The sequence below is a fragment of the Notolepis coatsorum genome, assembly GCF_963971535.1.
Source record: "Notolepis coatsorum genome assembly, chromosome: 5".
NCBI lineage: Eukaryota > Metazoa > Chordata > Actinopteri > Aulopiformes > Paralepididae > Notolepis > Notolepis coatsorum.
The window spans coordinates 107,533,158-107,560,695 of NC_140169.1; the positions used below are offsets into that span (position 1 = coordinate 107,533,158).

Sequence of the window (27,538 nt, forward strand, 5' to 3'; positions counted from 1 at the left end):
TTCTTCAGTATAAGTGAATAGCCATTGCCTTTATATAGCGCTTTACAATGTAAGGGGGGAAATGTCCTCCTTCAATGTTCACCAGAGTAGAGACCATTATGAGCATGAGGAAATGATGGCCTGTAGTCAACAAACAGAGCCTGGTTTCAAAAAAGAGGAATGCTTGGAACCCCTGATGTAGAGACAGTAGAGTTGCTCTAAAGAGAGAGCTGGAGGGACTCATGACCCATTCATGGGGTCCTTGGAAAGTTGTAAGTTTAATTTTAGCAAATTTTGTGAGGTTTATCCATGTGAAATGCTAAGCATTCACGTGTTAATCATTATTATTATTTTTTTTTACCATTTTCCACTTTAGTGGCACAATTCTACTGTCAAAGGCCATGGCGTATAACAACTGCAAATTTGTGACGACTTCTCAACACTGTTTACCGACTCTGTGGGCCGTCATATATCCGGAACTCATAATACAATAAACCCCAACGCCACATAAACTGCACAAGAGAGAAGGAGGTGGGGTCAATGGCTGCAGGGCTGATCCTGTGTTGGCAGGGAGGGAGGCGAAGGGGCTGGGTGTCGTCAGCAGATGCGTGGTCTCCTGACCTGGCAAAGGGAATGGATGCTGCTGCTCTTGTTTTTACACATATCCTGATCCACTGTTGCAGCACAAATAATCCACTGTGTAAGCTCCTTATCTACAGCACAATTTTGTAGTGTGTGTGTGACTGGGGGGGGGGGGGGGGGGGGGCTAGAATTATTAGCATTTTGGTCAGAGACCCCACCCCACCCACCACCATCTCTACCCAACCCCTCCCCCACCTCACGGCACACACAACCCTATTTGCAGGACTGGTGGTAAAGTGGTAATATAGTAAACCTCTTGATGACCTGTGTTAAATAAGTTTCAGGGGTTCAGGAGTCCTGGATAATGGTGAAAGGCAAAATATCCAAATATAGGCCACTAATATTTTATGTGTGCTATAGGTTCATTGTTTGACAAAAACATTATCCAATTAGAAAGAAAAAAAGATAGAAACAATGAAAAAAAAAAAGAAGAGAAAGACAAAGAAAGCTCTGGACAGAACTAGCTGTGTGTAATGTGTGAGTGTTTGTATTGTATTGTAGAAATCCACGTGTCTCAATCATGGCCCTGCTGACACGCACCTGCAATTTGAACTACAATTCCCGTGGTCCATCAGGGGGCAACCCCCTCGATTTGACGTTCACCGACGTATGAAACATTTTGACCAGTGGGGATTGTAGTTCGTAAGCATACACTAAACACCTTTTTAAAACAAGGTAATCATCATCTAATGCTAGTGTGTTGTTAGCACGTCGTTTTTATCCGCCTATATAAATGTTTCAATGTGGTAAAGTTGTGAGGAATCTGCACTACATCTGAAAACCTCCTAGAAACAACTCTGTTGAAAACTACAAATCCCACAAGGAGCACGAGACGTTGCGCAGGCGTGTCGCGAGACGGCAGCTGTCACGTGTGGACAGAAGTCACGTGCGGCGGAGAGAGTCGGTTGAATCTGCACGGTCCTCACTGAGGGGCTTGTGGCGTGTTGTCTCTCTGTGCGTGACGCGTCGCTTGGTGTTAAACTGCTTCATGTTGTTTTTCAGTTGCCCGTCCCTTTGAAATAGTCTATTTCACCGAAGAATGAGTGATAACGATGACATCGAAGTCGATAGTGACGTTGACGTAAGTATTGGTACTTTTTTCGTGGATAATATTTTGCTAACGTTATTATTATGGTGATTTGCTTTTCATTGAGTGCAAGTAATTATTCCAGGTTGTCTGGAATCTAGTTGATTAATAATCAGCAAGCTATACTAGCGTCCCTGCTAAACAACCGACTCTAAAAACATACGTATAGATTGCTATTAGCAAGTTGTTTGACATACAAGCAACTTATCTCTCTAGCTATTGGTAAGATGATGTGGTGAACAATTGTGGCTACAATTGTACTTTTGTTCTGTTTCTTTGCAGGAAGAATCACCGACATATCACAATGTGGTGCGTAACGGGGAAGATTTCACCGAGATCTGTTTATTTGCTGAACATTTGCACACTGGTTATTTGGTTAAATGGAGAGGGGAGTGTTGACGTACCAACGAGAGTGTCACCAGCAGTATCGTAGATGCATGGCATGGGTGTTAGCTGGTTAAAACGCTGCTGCATTCAAAATATCTGTATTTATTTGTGCTGTCAACATGTTTGCACGGTGGTGATTGTTGCATTAATTCCATTTCTATTTCATAATTGTAATCCATGCATGCAGCGCAGGGTTCCCCATCCTATGCGCGGGCTGCACAGGGAGTTAGTGACACACGACATCTATATTTAGACTAAAGCCTGCTGTGCTGCTACAGTAGTTACAGTAGTATGGCTCCAGTATATGGTGTTAAAAACGCAACCAATATTCCTGTATCCTGCTCGGTGCTATAGCTGTCATCATCAGCATCACGATCAGATGCGCTTTGGAAATAAACAGGATCTCTCTCTCTCTAGGTCACCTCGTCAGTGACTGTTGGCAATTATGTGTTTAGAGACCGACGATTGTTTATTTTTTCCCCTTGACATAATACTGTGTTTTCAACTTTGCATATGCATTTGCATTCCTATCGTGTCAGGAAGGCTGCTGCTGGATGTGTTGCTGTGTTGCAGCGAGTGATTAGAGCCATCTTTCCTCGACAGGCCGCTGGCAAAGCGAAACGAATGACGTAGCCGCCTCGCATACAGCAGGCGAGAGAAAGACCCTGCTGCACGTCGACATAGTTATTTTTGCACAGTAGAATATTATGACCCTCTCCTCCCCACAGTCAGACAGATAGCCAAACCAAACTGCGAATGCAAAAGGTCATTTAAGGGTAAGGCAGCATTAATGTATTGCACTGTTATTACGGACACATTATGCAAAACGATCAGGACTATTACATGTATTGCATTCATCATCAAGCATGCGTTCATTCTCATTTCGTCCAATTGACTTGAAGTTGTTCCTTAGTTGAAAGTTATATTGAATGCACTTAATTTGTGCGACCTAATGACAACTGCCAGTTCTGATTACACGTTCACAAATGAATTTCTCAAATCATCAGATGTTAAATTTACCTTGCTCCTCAAAGCCTCCAGTTTTGACCCATAGTCGCACAGGAGGAGAGGGGGGCTGTGGTGGAAAGACCTGATGGTGGACGAGTAGTCTCTTTAATTGTAATGTTGAAAAAAGCATCATTTGAGCAGCACTATGTGAACAGGCATGAATGAATGAAAACTTTATTTAACAGATTGCAGAATGGGTACAATACAGTACGGCTCAATACATACAATTGTTAAGGGGATGCAGACCTGAGAAAGACGTTTGTCTTGTTTCCATCAGGGTCCCCCATTTTCAATTCATATAGACATTTATGACATACACAACATACATGACATTTATGGCATAGGGACATATAGGTATTTAGTACTGATACATTTGTGACATAAACGGTATTCCAATATACAGTACTGTTACCCCTAGATCCTGACAGAGTATATACATATGATGGGGAGGGGACTGTACATTAGGGGGGGGGGTGGGTGGGTGGGAGCAGTGGTGCAGTCGTGGTCACACGCGGTTACACGCTGTGTTACCAGATCACTGAGGCAGAAGTACGCGCGATCGCGCACGGATGTGTACTCGCGTGTACGCGCACACAAAAATGCGCTGTATCCATTCGTTGTGAACTTGTGACTACCCGGCCACCGTTTTACATAACAAAAAGCGCAGGTAGACTAAGTGTCTGGGTGTTGGCTATCTGAATGCATCTCCCCCTTCATTCTGTGTGACACAGGCAGTGGAGGTGAATACTAATGTGGCTCGGAATTCGTGATGGGGGTCTACCTGCTTATGATATTGAATCAAGCGTCTGTGCTGCGCGCCAGCTTTCCACGCGCACATTCACACAAATAGAGAGCAAGAAGAGCTTGTATGATAGAAAGATTGCACTTGCGTATATGCGCTTGTGTGTGTGTGTGTGCGTGTGTGCGTGCGTGCGTGCGTGTGTGTGTGTGTGTATAAATCAGTTCTGTGCGCATGCACGTACCCGCGCGCGCGTGCACGTGCACGTGGCGTGGCGTGTTACCAGTTCCCATATTATTATTACCAGTGCCCTTTTTGTGCAGAGGGGTCACTCTCGCAATTTTGAAGTCCTTGGGGACGTGCCCCTGTTTTATAGAGAGGTTTATTATGTGTGTGATGACTGGGGTGATGGCGGCTGCTGCGTCTCTGAGGAATTTGGAGGGGATGTTGTCATGGCCAGTGGCCTTGTTAGGTTGGAGGGCGCTAAATTTTTTGAGTACCTCATCGGTTGTTACCATTTCAAGTTTGAAGTTGTCTTTGTGGACCCCTAGGTTTTTGTAGTATGCTACTATGTGTTCTACCCCATAATGCCCTGAGTGGGAGGGTAGTTTGTTTACCAGTGTTGTGGCTATGTTTGTGAAGAAGATGTTTAAGTAATTGGCTACATCCAGCTTGTCTGTGATGAGCGTGTTGTCCGTCTTTATGTTTGAGAATCTGGTTTTAAGTTTTTTACTGCAGCCTAGTTGATTATTGAGTAATTTCCAAAGTTCGCGGGGTTTGTTTTTGTTTTCCTCAGTTTTGTCGTTGATGAAATTTCTTTTTGCGGTTCTGATCATGGTGTTTACGTCATTTCTTAGTCTGTTTCTTTGAATTTTTAGTTCAACCACGTGGGCTTGGAGTTCACTGTTTGAGCTTTTGGAAAGCTTTGTCTGACTTTTATGAAGTTCAGAGCATTTTTTGTCTCTGGTTTTCATAGCGGCCAGTATTTCAGTGTGCATCCATGGCTCAGCGCGATTTTTAACCCTGGTGGTTCTTATGGGTGCCATGTTGTTGAGTATTGCTGTGAATTTGGTTTTGAATCCAAGCCATGTTTCTTCAACCTGTGTACCACTGAGTTCATCTGACCAGTCCAAGCTCCCCAGTTCTAGGTTAAAGGCCTCTCTAGAGTAAGTTTTGAGGTCTCTAGATGTGACTGTTTTGTGACAGCCGGCCTTCTGTTTTAGCTTTTTGCGGGTACAGAAAATCATATATCACTTAACCCGCATGCTATCACCCCTTTATTGGAGATCATTGACTTGTCAGAGGTCAAAATGAGGTCAATGGTGGTTTGTGTCGAATCACATACCCTTGTGGGTTGGTTGATTAGCTGGCTGAAACCGTGCAGATCAGAAAATCTACTGAAGGCCTTGAAGACGGGTGCTGCTTTACGCAGCATATCCGTGTTCCAGTCCCCAATAAGAATTTTTTCTACCCCCTCCACCCCAGCTAAACACCCATCAAGTGTGTCATAAAAGCCACTCTGTTCTGGTGGTCTATAGATTGTGCCTACTAGTACTGGTTTCGCCCTGTCTAATAAGATTTCAATCCAAACAGTTTCAATTTCATCATGGTTAAGGTCAGTACGGTTGATGTATTTGGTATCCTTGTGTATATACACACAGACGCCACCTCCATACTGGTTCCTATCCCTCCTGACGTAACTCAGTCTGTTTGTAGTTGTTTGTCAGGAAGCCGCATATGGACAGTGATGGAGACCTCGTGCCTTTGTCTGTCAGAGATCATGCCTGCTTTGGGACTGAATTGAACTTGAAGGGAGAATCCTATCTTTAAGATCAGGTTTAATATAAAGTTATGAGGGATATGGAAAAGACCCCCTGTTCGTTGGGAAGCACCAACTACCGCGATTCCTCTGCTTAGCGCCCGGAGTAGTTATGTAATGTAATGTGTCTCTTAACAGGTATGAATAGAATGGGGCGGGCTTGGCGGGCGCGTCCTCTTGAGGGAGCTGGTGAAAGGTGTCAGTGTTATGATGGCGTGATAATGATTGCACTTAGGAAATTGGAGAGCATGTTTTTTCGAGGTGCCTGATGTCTACTGACCCAGATACTATGTCCTTTTCACAACTTAAGTAGCAACTACTGAGGCACTATTGCCATCAATAGTATCAATGAGTGGAAAGACTTACATTTATTTATACACTCACCATGGATATCTCTGAGCTTCTACAAGGTTAGCCATAACGGGCATTAGCAACCATTTTGGGCCTATAGGACATACACATGTCTTATTTTTGCGGTCAGGTGGCGTAGCGGAGATTGTGCTCGTCACCAATGCAAGAGGCTGCGGTCTCGACTCCCGGAGAGTCGTCAGCATTGCCTTGGCTCGGGCTGATCGCTATACTAACTCGTTTGGCTGAGTTAGGGGGAGGGGAGCCGTGGGTGGGTCCTGGGCGTTGTGGACAGCGACCCCTACAGTTCGGTCAGGGCGCCTGCTCAGCGAAGGTAGGATCTGGTGAGAGGTAGTGCGGCATCCCACACGTTACACTCTGTCTCCCAGTGAGAATCTGCGCGGCCAGGCTGGCTGCCGGCTGGCTGCACATGCATCGGAGGAAAGCATGTGACAGTCTCCGGCCTCTCGGACCAACAGTAGGGGAAAGTGCGCAACAACCAGGAAGGGGGTTGGGAATTGGCATAACGACTAAGAGTGGGATGGGAGAAAAATCGGAAAAAGAAGGAGGGGGAAAAAGATAACAATAAAAAAAAAACGTATTTTTGCTCTTGAGCCCTAATGTTTTTGTCCCATTCTAGTCTGCACAGACCTTGTTATGCTAGTCATCATTCACTATGGAGGAATGTATTCAAATGACTTCCAGGCTCATTATTGCATGTGCCATTAACCCTTTCACTGTCGCACTACCAAACGGTTAACCCTTTCACTGCGACAATACACAGAAAGTTAACCCTTTTACTGCCACACAACAGCCGGTTAACCGGCGACCGTCGGTTGTGTGATAGTAAAGGGTTAACCTTCTGTCGTGTGGCAGTGAAAGGGTTAATACCAGTCACACTGGGCTGGATGAGCAAGATGGAGTCACGCCTGTGTTGTGTGTTTGTTATGGAGAGGCACATGGTCCAGTGGTAACGCCTCCCCTGGACGACCGAGGCAGAGTTGTGCAATAGGCAACAGCTGTCTCCAAGCTTGCATTCCTTCGTCTCGTGCCCAGTCACGGAATGGATATGGCTGTTGATATGCATTTCCCTCCAAATGTAGTGACTCTCGATGTGGCCTTTTGGTTCGTAGTTTCTAGCTCTTGATCTCACCTCCCCCTCCAGTGCTGAAGCATTTGAGTGTAGGCCTTTGTCACTACATTGGCTTCCTGTTGTTAGATTACATTTTATTCTGCTCTCACAAATGAAATGGGCCACAACCACAACAAGCAAACAAGCTCATTGCCTCGCCCTCCCAAGATGCTTCAGTGTGACTGTGACCGACGCATGCCGATTTGTTTTATTATTGAACAGGGATTTAAAAGTTGAGTCACAGACTAGATGAGCATTTAACATAATACCTTGTCTCGCCTGTTTTCATCAGTACATTGTGTGGTGGTGGTGGTTTACACAGGGACAAATAAATGAGTCAGGAGATGGTGATCATGTGGCTTTCCTAGTCTGTCTGCAGCTCTACAGCTAGGCTATTCTACTGGTCTGTCTTCAGCTCTACAGCTAGGCTATTCTACTGGTCTGTTTTCAGTTCTGCAGCTAGGCTATTCTACTGGTCTGTTTTCAGTTCTGCAGCTAGGCTATTCTACTGGTCTGTTTTCAGCTCTACAGCTAGGCTATTCTACTGGTCTGTTTTCAGCTCTACAGCTAGGCTATTCTACTGGTCTGTTTTCAGTTCTGCAGCTAGGCTATTCTACTGGTCTGTTTTCAGTTCTGCAGCTAGGTTATTCTATTGGTCTGTTTTCAGCTCTACAGCTAGGCTATTCTACTGGTCTGTTTTCAGTTCTGCAGCTAGGCTATTCTACTGGTCTGTTTTCAGTTCTGCAGCTAGGCTATTCTACTGGTCTGTTTTCAGCTCTACAGCTAGGCTATTCTACTGGTCTGTTTTCAGTTCTACAGCTAGGCTATTCTACTGGTCTGTTTTCAGCTCTACAGCTAGGCTATTCTACTGGTCTGTCTTCAGTTCTGCAGCTAGGCTATTCTACTGGTCTGTTTTCAGTTCTGCAGCTAGGCTATTCTACTGGTCTGTTTTCAGTTCTGCAGCTAGGCTATTCTACTGGTCTGTTTTCAGTTCTCCAGCTAGGCTATTCTACTGGTCTGTTTTCAGTTCTGCAGCTAGGCTATTCTACTGGTCTGTTTTCAGCTCTACAGCTAGGCTATTCTACTGGTCTGTTTTCAGCTCTCCAGCTAGGCTATTCTACTGGTCTGTTTTCAGTTCTGCAGCTAGGCTATTCTACTGGTCTGTTTTCAGTTCTGCAGCTAGGCTATTCTACTGGTCTGTTTTCAGCTCTACAGCTAGGCTATTCTATTGGTCTGTTTTCAGTTCTGCAGCTACAGCTAGGCTATTCTACTGGTCTGTTTTCAGCTCTACAGCTAGGCTATTCTACTGGTCTGTCTTCAGTTCTGCAGCTAGGCTATTTTACTGGTCTGTCTTCAGCTCTCCAGCTAGGCTATTCTACTGGTCTGTCTTCAGTTCTGCAGCTAGGCTATTCTACTGGTCTGTATTCAGTTCTGCAGCTAGGCTATTCTACTGGTCTGTCTTCAGTTCTCCAGCTAGGCTATTCTACTGGTCTGTCTTCAGTTCTGCAGCTAGGCTATTTTACTGGTCTGTCTTCAGCTCTCCAGCTAGGCTATTCTACTGGTCTGATTTCAGTTCTGCAGCTAGGCTATTCTACTGGTCTGTTTTCAGCTCTCCAGCTAGGCTATTCTACTGGTCTGTTTTCAGTTCTGCAGCTAGGCTATTCTACTGGACTGTTTTCAGTTCTGCAGCTAGGCTATTCTACTGGTCTGTTTTCAGTTCTGCAGCTAGGCTATTCTACTGGTCTGTTTTCAGTTCTGCAGCTAGGCTATTCTACTGGTCTGTTTTCAGTTCTGCAGCTAGGCTATTCTACTGGTCTGTTTTCAGTTCTGCAGCTAGGCTATTCTACTGGTCTGTTTTAAGTTCTCCAGCTAGGCTATTCTACTGGTCTGTTTTCAGTTCTGCAGCTAGGCTATTCTACTGGTCTGTTTTCAGTTCTGCAGCTAGGCTATTCTACTGGTCTATTTTCAGCTCTACAGCTAGGCTATTCTACTGGACTGTTTTCAGTTCTGCAGCTACAGCTAGGCTATTCTACTGGTGTGTCTTCAGTTCTGCAGCTAGGCTATTCTACTGGTCTGTTTTCAGCTCTCCAGCTAGGCTATTCTACTGGACTGTCTTCAGTTCTCCAGCTAGGCTATTCTACTGGTCTGTCTTCAGCTCTCCAGCTAGGCTATTCTACTGGTCTGTCTTCAGTTCTGCAGCTAGGCTATTCTACTGGTCTGTCTTCAGTTCTCCAGCTAGGCTATTCTACTGGACTGTCTTCAGTTCTCCAGCTAGGCTATTCTACTGGTCTGTCTTCAGCTCTCCAGCTAGGCTATTCTACTGGACTGTCTTCAGTTCTCCAGCTAGGCTATTCTACTGGTGTGTCTTCAGCTCTCCAGCTAGGCTATTCTACTGGTCTGTCTTCAGTTCTGCAGCTAGGCTATTCTACTGGTCTGTCTTCAGTTCTGCAGCTAGGCCATTCTACTGGACTGTCTTCAGTTCTCCAGCTAGGCTAGGCTATTCTACTGGTCTGTTTTCAGTTCTGCAGCTAGGCTAGTCTATTCTACTGGTCTGTCTTCAGTTCTGCAGCTAGGCTATTTTACTGGTCTGTCTTCAGCTCTCCAGCTAGGCTATTCTACTGGTCTGTTTTCAGTTCTGCAGCTAGGCTATTCTACTTGTCTGTTTTCAGTTCTGCAGCTAGGCTATTCTACTGGTCTGTTTTCAGTTCTGCAGCTAGGCTAGGCTATTCTACTGGTCTGTCTTTAGTTCTGCAGCTAGGTTATTTTACTGGTCTGTCTTCAGTTCTCCAGCTAGGCTATTCTACTGGTCTGTCTTCAGTTCTGCAGCTAGGCTATTCTACTGGTCTGTTTTCAGTTCTGCAGCTAGGCTATTCTACTGGTCTGTTTTCAGTTCTGCAGCTAGGCTATTCTACTGGTCTGTTTTCAGTTCTGCAGCTAGGCTAGGCTATTCTACTGGTCTGTCTTCAGTTCTGCAGCTAGGCTATTTTACTGGTCTGTCTTCAGTTCCCCAGCTAGGCTATTCTACTGGTCTGTTTTCAGTTCTGCAGCTAGGCTATTCTACTGGTCTGTCTTCAGTTCTCCAGCTAGGCTAGGCTATTCTACTGGTCTGTTTTCAGTTCTGCAGCTAGGCTAGGCTATTCTACTGGTCTGTCTTCAGTTCTGCAGCTAGGCTATTTTACTGGTCTGTCTTCAGCTCTCCAGCTAGGCTATTCTACTGGTCTGTTTTCAGTTCTGCAGCTAGGCTATTCTACTGGTCTGTTTTCAGTTCTGCAGCTAGGCTATTCTACTGGTCTGTTTTCAGTTCTGCAGCTAGGCTAGGCTATTCTACTGGTCTGTCTTCAGTTCTGCAGCTAGGCTATTTTACTGGTCTGTCTTCAGTTCTCCAGCTAGGCTATTCTACTGGTCTGTTTTCAGTTCTGCAGCTAGGCTATTCTACTGGTCTGTTTTCAGTTCTGCAGCTAGGCTATTCTACTGGTCTGTTTTCAGTTCTGCAGCTAGGCTAGGCTATTCTACTGGTCTGTCTTCAGTTCTCCAGCTAGGCTATTCTACTGGTCTGTTTTCAGTTCTGCAGCTAGGCTATTCTACTGGTCTGTTTTCAGTTCTGCAGCTAGGCTATTCTACTGGTCTGTTTTCAGTTCTGCAGCTAGGCTAGGCTATTCTACTGGTCTGTCTTCAGTTCTGCAGCTAGGCTATTTTACTGGTCTGTTTTCAGTTCTCCAGCTAGGCTATTCTACTGGTCTGTTTTCAGTTATGCAGCTAGGCTATTCTACTGGTGTGTCTTCAGTTCTGCAGCTACTGCTAGGCTATTCTACTGGTCTGTCTTCAGTTCTCCAGCTAGGCTATTCTACTGGTGTGTCTTCAGTTCTGCAGCTAGGTTATTCTACTGGTGTGTCTTCAATTCTGCAGCTAGGCTATTCTACTGGACTGTTTTCAGTTCTGCAGCTACAGCTAGGCTATTATACTGGTGTGTCTTCAGTTCTGCAGCTAGGCTATTCTACTGGACTGTTTTCAGTTCTGCAGCTAGGCTATTCTACTGGACTGTTTTCAGTTCTGCAGCTAGGCTATTCTACTGGTCTGTTTTCAGCTCTACAGCTAGGCTATTCTACTGGTCTGTTTTCAGCTCTACAGCTAGGCTATTCTACTGGTCTGTTTTCAGTTCTGCAGCTAGGCTATTCTACTGGTCTGTTTTCAGTTCTGCAGCTAGGCTATTCTACTGGTCTGTTTTCAGTTCTGCAGCTAGGCTATTCTACTGGTCTGTTTTCAGCTCTACAGCTAGGCTATTCTACTGGTCTGTTTTCAGCTCTACAGCTAGGCTATTCTACTGGTCTGTTTTCAGCTCTACAGCTAGGCTATTCTACTGGTCTGTCTTCAGTTCTGCAGCTAGGCTATTCTACTGGTCTGTTTTCAGTTCTGCAGCTAGGCTATTCTACTGGTCTGTTTTCAGTTCTGCAGCTAGGCTATTCTACTGGTCTGTTTTCAGTTCTCCAGCTAGGCTATTCTACTGGTCTGTTTTCAGTTCTGCAGCTAGGCTATTCTACTGGTCTGTTTTCAGCTCTACAGCTAGGCTATTCTACTGGTCTGTTTTCAGCTCTCCAGCTAGGCTATTCTACTGGTCTGTTTTCAGTTCTGCAGCTAGGCTATTCTACTGGTCTGATTTCAGCTCTCCAGCTAGGCTATTCTACTGGTCTGTTTTCAGTTCTGCAGCTAGGCTATTCTACTGGTCTGATTTCAGCTCTCCAGCTAGGCTATTCTACTGGTCTGTTTTCAGCTCTCCAGCTAGGCTATTCTACTGGTCTGTTTTCAGTTCTGCAGCTAGGCTATTCTACTGGTCTGTTTTCAGCTCTACAGCTAGGCTATTCTATTGGTCTGTTTTCAGTTCTGCAGCTACAGCTAGGCTATTCTACTGGTCTGTTTTCAGCTCTACAGCTAGGCTATTCTACTGGTCTGTCTTCAGTTCTGCAGCTAGGCTATTTTACTGGTCTGTCTTCAGCTCTCCAGCTAGGCTATTCTACTGGTCTGTCTTCAGTTCTGCAGCTAGGCTATTCTACTGGTCTGTATTCAGTTCTGCAGCTAGGCTATTCTACTGGTCTGTCTTCAGTTCTCCAGCTAGGCTATTCTACTGGTCTGTCTTCAGTTCTGCAGCTAGGCTATTTTACTGGTCTGTCTTCAGCTCTCCAGCTAGGCTATTCTACTGGTCTGATTTCAGTTCTGCAGCTAGGCTATTCTACTGGTCTGTTTTCAGCTCTCCAGCTAGGCTATTCTACTGGTCTGTTTTCAGTTCTGCAGCTAGGCTATTCTACTGGACTGTTTTCAGTTCTGCAGCTAGGCTATTCTACTGGTCTGTTTTCAGTTCTGCAGCTAGGCTATTCTACTGGTCTGTTTTCAGTTCTGCAGCTAGGCTATTCTACTGGTCTGTTTTCAGTTCTGCAGCTAGGCTATTCTACTGGTCTGTTTTCAGTTCTGCAGCTAGGCTATTCTACTGGTCTGTTTTAAGTTCTCCAGCTAGGCTATTCTACTGGTCTGTTTTCAGTTCTGCAGCTAGGCTATTCTACTGGTCTGTTTTCAGTTCTGCAGCTAGGCTATTCTACGGGTCTGTTTTCAGCTCTACAGCTAGGCTATTCTACTGGACTGTTTTCAGTTCTGCAGCTACAGCTAGGCTATTCTACTGGTGTGTCTTCAGTTCTGCAGCTAGGCTATTCTACTGGTCTGTTTTCAGCTCTCCAGCTAGGCTATTCTACTGGACTGTCTTCAGTTCTCCAGCTAGGCTATTCTACTGGTCTGTCTTCAGTTCTGCAGCTAGGCTATTCTACTGGTCTGTCTTCAGTTCTCCAGCTAGGCTATTCTACTGGACTGTCTTCAGTTCTCCAGCTAGGCTATTCTACTGGTCTGTCTTCAGCTCTCCAGCTAGGCTATTCTACTGGACTGTCTTCAGTTCTCCAGCTAGGCTATTCTACTGGTGTGTCTTCAGCTCTCCAGCTAGGCTATTCTACTGGTCTGTCTTCAGTTCTGCAGCTAGGCTATTCTACTGGTCTGTCTTCAGTTCTGCAGCTAGGCCATTCTACTGGACTGTCTTCAGTTCTCCAGCTAGGCTAGGCTATTCTACTGGTCTGTTTTTAGTTCTGCAGCTAGGCTAGTCTATTCTACTGGTCTGTCTTCAGTTCTGCAGCTAGGCTATTTTACTGGTCTGTCTTCAGCTCTCCAGCTAGGCTATTCTACTGGTCTGTTTTCAGTTCTGCAGCTAGGCTATTCTACTTGTCTGTTTTCAGTTCTGCAGCTAGGCTATTCTACTGGTCTGTTTTCAGTTCTGCAGCTAGGCTAGGCTATTCTACTGGTCTGTCTTTAGTTCTGCAGCTAGGTTATTTTACTGGTCTGTCTTCAGTTCTCCAGCTAGGCTATTCTACTGGTCTGTCTTCAGTTCTGCAGCTAGGCTATTCTACTGGTCTGTTTTCAGTTCTGCAGCTAGGCTAGGCTATTCTACTGGACTGTTTTCAGTTCTGCAGCTAGGCTATTCTACTGGTCTGTTTTCAGTTCTGCAGCTAGGCTATTCTACTGGTCTGTTTTCAGTTCTGCAGCTAGGCTATTCTACTGGTCTGTTTTCAGTTCTGCAGCTAGGCTAGGCTATTCTACTGGTCTGTCTTCAGTTCTGCAGCTAGGCTATTTTACTGGTCTGTCTTCAGTTCTCCAGCTAGGCTATTCTACTGGTCTGTTTTCAGTTCTGCAGCTAGGCTATTCTACTGGTCTGTCTTCAGTTCTCCAGCTAGGCTAGGCTATTCTACTGGTCTGTTTTCAGTTCTGCAGCTAGGCTAGGCTATTCTACTGGTCTGTCTTCAGTTCTGCAGCTAGGCTATTTTACTGGTCTGTCTTCAGCTCTCCAGCTAGGCTATTCTACTGGTCTGTTTTCAGTTCTGCAGCTAGGCTATTCTACTGGTCTGTTTTCAGTTCTGCAGCTAGGCTATTCTACTGGTCTGTTTTCAGTTCTGCAGCTAGGCTAGGCTATTCTACTGGTCTGTCTTCAGTTCTGCAGCTAGGCTATTTTACTGGTCTGTCTTCAGTTCTCCAGCTAGGCTATTCTACTGGTCTGTTTTCAGTTCTGCAGCTAGGCTATTCTACTGGTCTGTTTTCAGTTCTGCAGCTAGGCTATTCTACTGGTCTGTTTTCAGTTCTGCAGCTAGGCTAGGCTATTCTACTGGTCTGTCTTCAGTTCTCCAGCTAGGCTATTCTACTGGTCTGTTTTCAGTTCTGCAGCTAGGCTATTCTACTGGTCTGTTTTCAGTTCTGCAGCTAGGCTATTCTACTGGTCTGTTTTCAGTTCTGCAGCTAGGCTAGGCTATTCTACTGGTCTGTCTTCAGTTCTGCAGCTAGGCTATTTTACTGGTCTGTTTTCAGTTCTCCAGCTAGGCTATTCTACTGGTCTGTTTTCAGTTATGCAGCTAGGCTATTCTACTGGTGTGTCTTCAGTTCTGCAGCTACTGCTAGGCTATTCTACTGGTCTGTCTTCAGTTCTCCAGCTAGGCTATTCTACTGGTGTGTCTTCAGTTCTGCAGCTAGGCTATTCTACTGGACTGTTTTCAGTTCTGCAGCTACAGCTAGGCTATTATACTGGTGTGTCTTCAGTTCTGCAGCTAGGCTATTCTACTGGACTGTTTTCAGTTCTGCAGCTAGGCTATTCTACTGGACTGTTTTCAGTTCTGCAGCTAGGCTATTCTATTGGTCTGTTTTCAGTTCTGCAGCTAGGCTATTCTACTGGTCTGATTTCAGTTCTGCAGCTAGGCTATTCTACTGGTCTGTTTTAAGTTCTCCAGCTAGGCTATTCTACTGGTCTGTTTTCAGTTCTGCAGCTAGGCTATTCTACTGGTCTGTTTTCAGTTCTGCAGCTAGGCTATTCTACTGGTCTGTTTTCAGTTCTGCAGCTAGGCTATTCTACTGGTCTGTTTTCAGTTCTGCAGCTAGGCTATTCTACTGGTCTGTTTTCAGCTCTACAGCTAGGCTATTCTACTGGTCTGTTTTCAGCTCTGCAGCTAGGCTATTCTACTGGACTGTTTTCAGTTCTGCAGCTAGGCTATTCTACTGGTCTGTTTTCAGCTCTCCAGCTAGGCTATTCTACTGGTCTGTCTTCAGCTCTCCAGCTAGGCTATTCTACTGGTCTGTCTTCAGTTCTGCAGCTAGGCTATTCTACTGGTCTGTCTTCAGTTCTCCAGCTAGGCTATTCTACTGGTCTGTTTTCAGTTCTGCAGCTAGGCTAGGCTATTCTACTGGTCTGTTTTCAGTTCTCCAGCTAGGCTATTTTACTGGACTGTCTTCAGTTCTCCAGCTAGGCTATTTTACTGGTCTGTCTTCAGTTCTCCAGCTAGGCTATTTTACTGGACTGTCTTCAGTTCTGCAGCTAGGCTATTCTACTGGTCTGTTTTCAGTTCTGCAGCTACAGCTAGGCTATTCTACTGGTCTGTTTCAGTTCTCCAGTTAGGCTATTCTTCTACTGGTCTGTTTTCAGCTCTGCAGCTAGGCTATTTTACTGGACTGTCTTCAGTTCTGCAGCTAGGCTATTCTACTGGTCTGTTTTCAGTTCTGCAGCTACAGCTAGGCTATTCTACTGGTCTGTTTCAGTTCTCCAGTTAGGCTATTCTACTGGTCTGTTTTCAGCTCTGCAGCTAGGCTATTCTACTGGACTGTTTCCAGTTCTGTAGCTAGGCTATTCTACTGGTCTGTTTTCAGCTCTCCAGCTAGGCTATTCTACTGGACTGTTTCCAGTTCTGCAGCTAGGCTATTCTACCCGACTGTTTCCAGTTCTGCAGCTAGGCTATTCTACTGGACTGTTTCCAGTTCTGCAGCTAGGCTATTCTACTGGACTGTTTTCAGTTCCGCATGCGGCCTCGGAGCCGCAGGTTGCCGACCCCTGTGCTAGGCTATTCTACTGGTCTGTCTTCAGCTCTGCAGTTAGGCTATTATACTGGTCTGTCTTCAGCTCTCCAGCTAGGCTATTCTACTGTCTTCAGTTCTGCAGCTAGGCTATTCTACTGGTCTGTCTTCAGCTCGGCAGCTAGTCTACGCCTACTAGGCTAAGACTACATTTGTTTGACTGATGTTTAAGTGGGCATGGAAAGTAGCCAAACTAAAAATGTATTCTTTTTAACTTAAGTACAGGTAGAAAAGCTATCCAGCTGCATGGTAACCTAGCTTAGCACAAATTAATGGAAGCGGATACGGACCAGCTAGTCTAGCTGTTGGCCAAAACACCTCTCCTTGAGTTTTAAGCTAGGCTAGTGGTCCATATCCTCTTCCATTCATTTGTGCTAGGCTAGCTTGCAGCCGGATAGCATTCTACTGAACACAGAGAGTTAAGAAGGGTTAATGGACTGCATTTATATAGCACTTTTCATTCACACACACCAACAGCATAGGCAGCCATGCAATGTGCGAACCTGCTCATTGGGAGCAGAACCGGGTTAAGTGTCTTGCTCAAGGACACTTCGACACGCTACCAGGCGACTTCTCTACCTCCTGAGCCACTGTCGAAATGATGTAATGAAAAAAAATAGCAATACCTTGTCTTTATAGGGACTGCTACCTTATTTAATTGAGCTGTAATTAACACAACACAAGCATTCAGTGTCCCTGATGACATCACTGGTGACCATATTCTAAATAATTTACTCTTAACTGTCTGAACAATAACTAAATGAATGTGTGCAAAACAGATTTATTGGATGTGATAAATTAATTGGAAACTGCAGGTGGAACTTCAGTTTCTGGGTGCACCTGTCCCAGGTTGATTTGAATGGCAATATAATACCTTTTAATCCTACATTTATCTTAACCCCACCACTTACTGTCAAATACAATGTCTTACATACTCACATGATAAGCTCATGAAAGTGCTGCACGTTATTAAAAGCGTGCCAACTTTTAAGAGGAAGTAATTAAAGCCAGCAGAACTGGGCCACCAGTCACTTTAAAGGTCCTGTGTCTTATAAATGGCCTTTTCCAGTGTTTAGCATTGTTTTATAGCAATGGGTGTTAGTATCAATGGGTCTGTGTCTCTAATTACCATTTTGGCGGATTGCTATAATTCAGTTGAGACAAGATCCTCCCCCAGTGAATTAGGTCATTCTGATTTGACTGTTTTGCTGACGTGAATAAGGCACTGATCTGCATAACTAACGCCCCCTCTATGGTTGTAGCGCAACCATTCGCTCAACAGCAGAGCAAGTGGAAATACCCGACACTTCCTCAAGCGGGTGCCGACAGAGAGAGCAGAGAACGAGCGAGCGGTAGAGAGAGAGAGAGGGACAGGAGCTTCTGTCGGGAAACACACACACATTTACACACACACAACCTGACCGGAGTACGGGGAAGCACTAAGCACACACGCATTTACACACACACAACCTGACCGGAGTACGGGGAAGCACTAAGCACACACGCATTTACACACACACAACCTGACCGGTGCGCGGGGAAGCACTAAGCACACACGCATTTACACACACACAACCAGATCGGCGCGCGGGGAAGCACTAAGCACACACGCATTTACACACACACAACCTGACCGGCACGCGGGGTGGGTTTTCTCCCTGGGAGCACTGCACATCACTGTCAAAATATCTTTGACTCCCACGTGCACGCCCATATTCCGATCTGTGCAATAATAATCACAGCGGTATATATTGTCATTTGAAACAAGTTACCAATGCATTGTCCCGTGGGATTATGCCCCCCGCGGCGAAATTAATTAGTATCCCCCTAAATCTTTCTATCTCTCTCTGTCTGCCAGTCGCAGACTGTGGGCGACTGTCACTCAAAGCGCTTATGGGCGGAGCCCAGTCAAAACAGCCTGAAATCTTGAAGTCGAAAATTTTAGCTTTTGAGTACTTGATTAAAAATATAAAACAATGAATTTTTTTTTAAAGAAACTTTACAGATGTGTTCCATAGACTCACAGGAATTGTGTAAAGTTGCCCAAATAGTGAAAGGAATAGCAATGCATGTCCCCTTTAAAAGAAAACATCTAGAGGTTAACACATTGAGTGCCACGCCCTTTCCGGGAAGTGACCCCTTCCTTGCCGTCCATTAACCCCATGTAAACGTAGTTGTTGTTTGTAGAGCTAAACCTATATTTTATAGTATAGCTATGGGTCTAATAACGCCGTTGAGTCTCATTGAGTTGCTTCTGGTCAACGTGCAAAAAACGGATTATTTTTTCATCCGTACATTTCCGTTTTATACCATTTTGAATATGAATATAGTTTGGTTGCTTCTGAGTCATTCCAGGGAAAAGACACGAAAACTGCGTTTTTGTGTAATTCAATAAACAACGTAATTTTTCGCCTGATTATCGGATCTTCCTGAAATCAACGTTAGATCATAATTATTATCCTTCCTCGTGCAAGCATGCAATGTGGTTTAGACCGGCGCGCCGCCGCCCCCCCCGGCAACCAAATGGTTAATGGAACGACAATTGAAAAAGTATTGAAATATACTAATGATTCGTAGTACAAATTATGTACTTTTACTCTGGACACTTCAGTAAAGTTAAAATGAAATACTTAATAATAATAATAATTAATTTATTTTGTATAGCGCTTTTCAAGGACCCAAAGTCGCTGACAATAGGCAAAAAACAAAAACATGGAACCACAGGGAAACGGGGAACAATGAGTACACAAGAACATAAATAAAACCACAAGTAACCGACAACAAATACAGAAGCCAGTAGGGGAGACAGTCGGGAAGTAAGTAAGGGAAACCGAGGGGTGGAGGAGGGTGGTGGTTATGGGTAGAGAAGGTTGAATGCTAGGGAGAACAGGTAGGTTTTGAGTCAGGATTTGAAGGTGGAGAGTGAGGGGAGTCTGATGGCCTGAGGGAGGGTGTTTCAGAGTCGGGGTGCAGCATGTGAGAAGGCCCGATCACTAAAAACCTTTTAATTTGGATGACGGATGGTGAGGGGAGCAGTGGAAGAGGACCGGAGGGATCTGTTGGGGCGGTAAGGGAGAAGGAGGTCAGTCAGATAGGAAGGGGGTAGGCTATGGAGGGCTTTAAAGGTGAGGAGTAGTAATTTTAACTGTGTGTGTTCCTTAATCGGGAGCAAAGAACAAAGAACACCACTTATAAAAAAAATTTGGGACGTGGTCTGTGGAATTTGAACGTCACACTTCCACTGTAAACAATACAATTGATGTTACATGAGCGGCCCTTGAAAAGGCTCTATGACATCAATCCTGCTTTGATCCAACCATGATTTCACCTCGATCGCAACTACCATGTGTAACATACGCCAGAACGTATGCCGTTGGTGACGATCAAAGCATCAAAAAATATTATATACATTTGATTTGGAAATAGTAGCGTGTCCAGCCGAGCAACGCCAACGCTTTTAGTAAAATTCACATATTCCTCCATAGCGCCGTTTTTATGGAATTAGCCAGGATCACTCTGAAACTATACTTATATTCACCACGGTATAACACGCGAACGTATACATGAATTTTTTTAAATAATTGTTCACATATTGAACGATGGATAGTTGATGTCAAATGAGCCATAGTATTGTATCCATAGCTATAATATAGAATATAGATATAGCCCTGCAAACACCGCCACGCATTCCTATCTCTTAGAGCGGTGGCGTAGTAGGAACAAAGATGCTCTAGGCCTGCGGCGCTGAATGAGTTAATGTAGATCTCTGTATTTTTTACTGTATATTTTATATTAGATTGTACATACATAACAGAGGGAATGTGAAATGTGAATCCCGGACCGTAGTTTATTATGTTATTCTTATGCTTATTTTATTCCTTATTCGTAGGCAATCTTTTGTTATTCTTATTTGTGATTTGTTTTGTCTACCTAAATGTTTACTGTGAGCGATTTGTAGTGCCAAATTTCCCTAAAGGAATTGTGTCCTTTTCCCACCACTGTGTTTAAGCCAAGGATGGTACTAGTTTGTCATGGAACAGGTCTGATTGGCTGCTGATTCAGCTTGAAACTCGTCTGAATGGGTGGTGGTGGACTGGTTTGGCCTGGAAACTGGTTCAGATGAGGGAACAACAACATGTTCTTGCCAGCCATCTTATGCTTTACAATCTAGTTGAATGCAAATGCAAGTAAAATGTAGCCTGGGCCTATATGTACATGTACAGTATGTAAGGGATTCTCAATCAGTTGGATGGAATGGATGGGGATGTCTGGCTGTGTGCTTCCAGGGTCTCTAGAAGCTATGGAAGGGGTTCCTGTGGGGAGGTCGTTACACAATTTAGCCAACAGACATGGAGGGAAAACAAGGCCCAGCAGCCTGAAATAAACCATGGACTTGTCCTCCGAACACAGGAAGAGTAGACACTCTGAGCTGCGTTTTAGTGAATCAGAAAATGCATTGTATGCTGGAAAAATCCAGATGTCTCTGTAAAAGAACACTACAGACCTAGAAGTCGGGATAAAGCCGCCCTGCTGGGATTTCAGCCCAATGAACACAGCCGTTCAACCCTGGAGCGCTCTCTCCCAGCGAACATCAGTCGGTGCACTACTTCCACGTTTAGTCAATATAATCCTTAAACTGGATCTGCCAACCTCACCGCTCACCTTTCACCCCGTCTGAATGGCTTTAGTGCGCCCTCCACCCTGACCCGGGGCCGAATTAGGCCACACACACCGCTGCATGCCGCTCACAAGGGAGGAGGAGGGATAGAAATGCGCTGGGGCCGGTTACAGTGACAGTGGGTGCATTGGAGCGGGTGGTGGGGGATGTAAGACGGGGTTATATTGGTCAGGGAGATGGCACCAGAAGAGCCACAAATACATTCTCTCATTGGGCCAACTTGAAGTGGATGAAACGAAAGCAGAAAATCAACCATTATTCCTGATTCTTCAAGGGCCCCCGGGGGCCCCACTTTGAGAACCTACAACCCCCCCCCCCCCCCCTATATCCTATATGTCTGTCCTCCTGTAATGTCCCCTCTGCCCCGCTGGTCTGCTGCCAGTGCTAAAGCCCCTTGTGACTCTCTCGTTGCAGGCAGACAAACGGGCTCATCACAATGCGCTGGAGCGCAAGCGTAGGGACCACATCAAAGACAGCTTTCACAGCCTCCGAGACTCCGTGCCGGCGCTACAAGGGGAAAAGGTTGGTACGACTACGGCCAGGGCGACTGTAACCCTAGTACAGGCAGTCAAATCAGCTAACACGGCCAGGGCGACTGTAACCCTAGTACAGGCAGTCAAATCAGCTAACACGGCCAGGGCGACTGTAACCCTAGTACAGGCAGTCAAATCAGCTAACACGGCCAGGGCGACTGTAACCCTAGTACAGGCAGTCAAATCAGCTAACACGGCCAGGGCAACTGTAGCCCTACAGGCAGTCAAATCAGCTAACACGGCCAGGGCAACTGTAGCCCTACAGGCAGTCAGCTAACACTTCAGCTTGTGTTCCAGTGGAGTTGGCAGGATGTATGAGATACTTTTTTGTGTGTTTGTCACAAAATTTACTAAATTTTAAATGCAGATGCAAATAAAATTGTTGTTCTATGTGTGAGGTGATGTGTATGATGTGTATTATTGTTGACCATGTCACACAAGGGATGGATGGTGTCGTCTTGTGAACGGAGGAGATGAAAGGGGAGATAAAGTGTGGCAGGGCAGTCTGGTGGCCAGGGAGACAAGGGGGCTGCGGCCTAAATTGCTAAGACCAGCTTCAGGAAGTTATTATGTGGAAATGTGTTGCTCTTTCCTGTTTTGCCATCTCTGATATTGAGAGCATTTGGCACGTGTTCAGATTCAGATTAATTTATTAAGCCATTTGTGATAACACATTGGTAATTGTTGCGGCATTACAGTGTATGCATTTTTCCATAATTCTTTTCACAGTAACAACAACACCAACACAGACACAGGACAAAAAAACAGTGCAGTGGAGGATTAATAATTTAAATACATATATATAGTGCTGGCAATAGATAAAAAATTTTTTACTAATTAATCTCACAATTTTCTGTAATTAATCTAGATTAAAAATAGCATTTTTCTACTTAAGACCGAAGCTTGTAACAGATATTTACTTGAGTAAAATCATGGAATTAATGTAAAATCAACACAAAGAAAGTATATTTAGATTCAAAGACTATTTTAATAGCTTTCTTTGAATACAGTTTCTCTCCTGTGAAATGCAAATGTTCAACAAAACCATCAACATTGACTCAGCTAGACCCCTTTCTTATATCCGCGGCGCTAAAATTGAAGATGTTTCACTCCATAGATTAATCTAGATTAATTTATTTTTTAATGCTTTAAATAATTTAAATTAATCTCAAGTTAAAGCATTAATTTTGACACCCCTAATATATATATAAAGTGTAAAGTGCAGAGTTCCAGTAAAGACCAGTGCAGTGTCATTGTGCCAGTGTCACTTGGGGGGGGGGGGGGGGGCCTGAGGCATTGATCAGCCTGGCGGCTGAGGGGAAGAAACTCAGTCTGTGACGAGTCCAGCAACCAGGCATACAGCTCTTTTATATTTTCAAATGCCACCCCTTCATGCAAGAGAGGTTTGGGGGGGGGGGGGGGTGTGTGTGTGTAGTTTGCTCTCTCGTGAGACGGCAGTGCGGCCACAGAGGTGATGGAATATAGAGCTCACAGACACACAGATGGCTGCAGCTGGACGTTGAATCGATGAACAGGGCAGGTCAAGTTGCAGATGGATACTAGTGTAGATGGATTGCTAATATAATGGTTGTAGAATCAAGGCTAATGTGAGCTCTTGGATTTCTAGGACTTCCTGAGGGTTTGTTGCCTTTGTAGAAATGTACTACACTTGGCGGCCAATGTAGTATTTGTTTAATCTGTATAATTTGTGTTTGAAGCTTCAACATATAAAGGAAGCTAAACATTTTTAGGCTATCAGTAGGCTATATATCACCGTCAAATACATTTTGATAGCTTGGTTACAAGGAAATAAATATCTGCCAAGGAGTGATTCCATATTGTAAATGATAGTGTTTCTCAAAGTTAAAGACTACATTTCCCATGGACCTCATTGCTTGGTTAAAGGACGATATTGCTGCCACAGTCTTGCCATGGTAGTTCTGTTTACTTGCAAGCCAAGTGAATAAACTGATGGGGAAGTTGTAATAATTCAGTAGCAGAATTCCCAGCAAATCAAACACAGAGACTCATAATTCTCAATACAGAACAGACGCTATGGAAGTCTGTGAAGTGAACGTAACATTTTTAAGGTAATTAATTATACCAAGCATTCAAAATGTTATCTCTGATATAATCGTTATGTCCCAGGGTTATGATGACATAAGGATAACCTTCGTATTTTAAAACCTGGACCCTATTTTTTTCCCATCATGTGTGGGGTCTAAATTTATAATGGGGACAACATTTTTTGTAATTGGTCCAGTATTGAGAGAGATGGATTTAGCCGGCTGCACTGTAATCACACGGGGCATTCATGCACGTCAAAGTATGTCCACTAAAAGAGCTTTTTTCCACAAACAGGCTCAGGTTGTTATAAGTGTCTGAAGACTCTTCAATTTCTTTTACTACAGTCTGGCACAAACGGATCCTGCGAGGCGTGATTTGTTGCAGGAAGTGTAATGTTACAGTGGAAACTTGAGTGAGTTGGTGAGGAAGAATAAATGATTGTAAGTACTAGGGCTGACCTTCGAAATAAAAAAATATATATATTTTTTAATGTTGTGGGACTTGTACAGCACTTTGTTCAACTTTGTCAGTGCTGTAAAGTTTAAACCTTTTTAAATCTTAGACAAACGAAACACTTTGCTTTCATGAAATATTGTAAGCCGTTATTTGAGGCTTTATAAAAGCAGCACAATGAACACATCTGTCAGTGCCGAGTCCGACCTCATCTTAAATAACAAACAGCATTGCTTGTTGTAATTAACAAAGAGAGGCAGAGTTGCAACAAAAAAATAAATATAAAAAAAAGAATTCATATACCGGTATATATATTTTTTTAATAATCAAATTTTATTTTCATATTCGAATCCCATGCCCATCGAACGAAGCTTCGAAGTATTTAAGACAGCCCTAGTAAGTACAGAAAACTTTGCGTTATCTAAAAGATATAAAATTATGGTTTCCGTTTGCTCATAGCCTAATTGAGCCACACAATGGATCAAGTCTGTAGCGATCATTTTGACCCTGATGACTACTGCCAGTTCAAGAGAAGAAATACTATACCAAATTACCTTTTCTTAAACCTTCCTAGACCTGCTGCAGACGGAGTGGACGTAATGTTATTAGCTAAAGTTATTGACCTGGCATCAGTACACAAAAGCTTGGCAGGATCACAGCCAAAACAATCACTCAATAAGCCAGTAAGTAGTATGTACAAAATATCAACTGAGTCATGACTGTAAAATATCTATATAGATTTATTTCCCCTTCATGACTTATTTTGTAAACATCAGAGAACACACCCCCAGCCACTAATAGTGGAGACTGGATGAACCGAGACTGGAAGAAGAGTAAACACAAAGGTCTACACAGTATCTCTGTAGGGATACTTTACATAATGTTGCCAGACACATATGACAATCTGAGCCTGTCTGGCAAAAAGCTCTTTTAGTAGACGTACTTTGACGTGCATGTTTGCCCCGTATTGTTACATTGCAGCCCATATTGTTACATTGAGCGTCTCCCTCAATACTGGAGCAATTATTTAAAAATTGTTTAGTGTATTATACATAATGGAATAATAGGTACAGGTTTAAAATGCTGCAGTTGTCCTTTTAAATGTAAGATAAATAATTATGAATTGATGAAGAGTGAGTCAAGTTATATTTTGTCCCAGACTTGCTGTAGTGTCTTCAAGCAGACTGCAGTATGGTGGCCTGTGGGGTTCCTTTTGTTGTGCTGTGTGACAGGATAGGGGGCTTTGTGTTAGAAATATGATAAGGATACTGCAACCTTGCTTTAGTTTTTTTCATTTGTTGCCGACAGCAATCTATCAAACTGGCGTCCCGAGCTCAAATCCTAGACAAAGCCACAGAGTACATCCAGTACATGAGGCGGAAAAACCACACACACCAACAGGACATCGACGACCTCAAGAGGCAGAACGCTCTACTGGAGCAGCAAGGTACACATTTCACCTTTTTTATTTATCTTCTTGTGAGGACCCCAGAAAGACTAGCGTCATTCCACCTTTTTTTTATCTTGTGAGGACCCCAGGAAGACTAGCGGTCATTTCACCTTTTTATTTTGTGAGGACCCCAGGAAGACTAGCGGTCATTTCACCTTTTTATTTTTTATTTTGTGAGGACCCCAGGAAGACTAGCGGTGATTTCACCTTTTTTATTTTTTATTTTGCAAGGACCCCAGGAAGACTAGCGGTCATTTCACCTTTTTATTTTTTATCTTGTGAATACCCCAGGAAGACTAGCGGTCATTTCACCTTTTTATTTTGTGAGGACCCCAGGAAGACTAGTGGTCATTTCACCTTTTTATTTTGTGAGGACCCCAGGAAGACTAGCGGTCATTTCACCTTTTTATTTTTTATTTTGCAAGGACCCCAGGAAGACTAGCGGTCATTTCACCTTTTTATTTTTTATTTTGTGAGGACCCCAGGAAGACTAGCGGTCATTTCACCTTTTTATTTTTTATTTTGCAAAGACCACAGGAAGACTAGCGGTCATTTCACCTTTATTTATCTTTTTGAGAGGACCCCAGGAAGACTAGCGGTCATTCATTTGACCACTAATGGGGATCCTAATCACTCCTTCCTCTTCCCCATCTCCTTCCTCTTCACCACTCCCCCTGGTTCCTCTTTTCTCTCCATCTCTCTCTCTCTCCCGTCACTTTGTGGCATGCAGTACGTGCACTTGAGAAGGTGAAGGGCTCGACTCAGCTCCAGGCCAGCTACTCCTCGTCCGACAGCAGCCTGTACACCAACCCCAAAGGCAGCGCCGTGTCCGCCTTCGACGGAGGCTCCGACTCCAGCTCAGAGTCGGAGACAGAGGAACCCCCAAACAGGAAGAAGCTGCGCGTGGAGGCCAGCTAAGAGCGCAGCGCCGCCCAGCGGCCACAGGGGGCAGGGAAATGACCCCCCCACACTCCTTTCTCTTCCCATCCATCTCTCTCCTCCCATCTCTGGCTGGGATCTCGCTGGTGACTCTTCGATCCTTTTCATCCGCTTCGTACCGAACCGTCTGTCTTGTGCCCCACTCGAGCTCCTCCGTCAGAGGGTGGGGAGAGAGGAAAGCCAGCAGGGTGGAAGACGACTAGAGCCTTTCTCCAACTTTCCAGCATTGGCATCTACCCTCAACCCCCAACCTACAGCACCAACAATCCAAAACCCCAAATGAGGCAGCTTCGCTACTTACAGACTCGATGCTTTTGTACCCTCGATGTAGCCCCTTCCCTTAGAGGCCGGGGTGACGACTGAGCCAGGCGTACACCTCCAAGCACTGCTAAGATATTGTTTTCTTTCGTTTGTTTATTTTGTTGATTATTCTTAAGAAACCCGTTTTAGAATTTACACACACGCCTAGAGGAGTTGTCCTGATGGAGAAGTTTACCTTTAAAAAAGAAAAGAAATGAAATTTAAGATACAACATTTGTAGCCTACTTTTCCACTCAAGAATGTGAAGACGCTTTGGAGCAAATATTCATGTAAAAGTGACACCCACCTCAGGCCGACTGGATCGCAAATGTTTTCCATTTTGACACGTTTGTTAACAAGAAAAAAATATATATATAAATATAAAAATATATATAACTCCTTTGTTGGAATTGATGTTTTGAAAAATGGGAGAAAATTCCTAAACTTGTATCGTATTTTGTCCTTTAGCTTGAACTAGTGAATGACTTTAGGTGGCTGAATACATTAGACATCTCGGTTTTATATTTACTGTATATATAAACTCAAAAAAAGTTCGGAAATGTTATTTCGGTCGATTATTCCTCCCCTTTAATAATACCAATTGGTATTGTATTTTATATCTTTGGAAAGGCTGATTAGTCACCTTTACAACGAGGTACAACTTGTAAGGATTGTGCATTCGTGGAATGAGCAACACAGCTAACAGCGTGTGGGTAGTAGCCCAAAAAATTCTGCCAAAATCCCCTGCAATATTCTTCTGTTGGTATTCACTCTCGTTTTGAGCTTCAAGTGCTGGCAGGTGTATGCCAATCACAGGTGTGTGACTGGCACCTGATTGGCACCTAATTGACAGCACTTGTGTGCATGGGTCCTGCAACTTTATTGAGTTTGTGTGCTCCAAGCATAAACATGCCACATTTGTCCCTTCAGGATAAGGCCCGTGCAATAGGGCAACTGGAAGCTGGTGTTCCGGTACGCAGAGTGGCAGCATAATTTGGTGTCAGCCCTGGTACCATTTCCAAACTTAGGAGCAAGTTCCGTGAGACTGGTGAAGTCAAAGA

At 44.3% G+C, this 27,538-nt stretch overlaps 1 protein-coding gene across 2 annotated transcripts; it reads left to right on the forward strand.

Annotated features, from left to right (window-relative positions):
• The first annotated feature begins 1,538 nt into the window (after positions 1–1,538).
• max (myc associated factor X) lies at positions 1,539–27,057 on the forward strand. 2 transcript variants are annotated; one of them, XM_084314875.1, is made up of 5 exons: positions 1,539–1,702; positions 1,991–2,017; positions 21,150–21,257; positions 25,097–25,235; positions 25,969–27,057. In XM_084314875.1, the coding sequence occupies exons 1-5, from the start codon at positions 1,661–1,663 to the stop codon at positions 26,154–26,156; spliced, it is 504 nt and encodes a 167-aa protein (XP_084171001.1). In that variant the 5' UTR covers positions 1,539–1,660; the 3' UTR covers positions 26,157–27,057. The 2 variants fall into 2 exon arrangements, with proteins under 2 accessions (XP_084171001.1, XP_084171002.1); XM_084314876.1 differs by lacking the exon at positions 1,991–2,017.
• Positions 27,058–27,538: the final 481 nt, after the last annotated feature.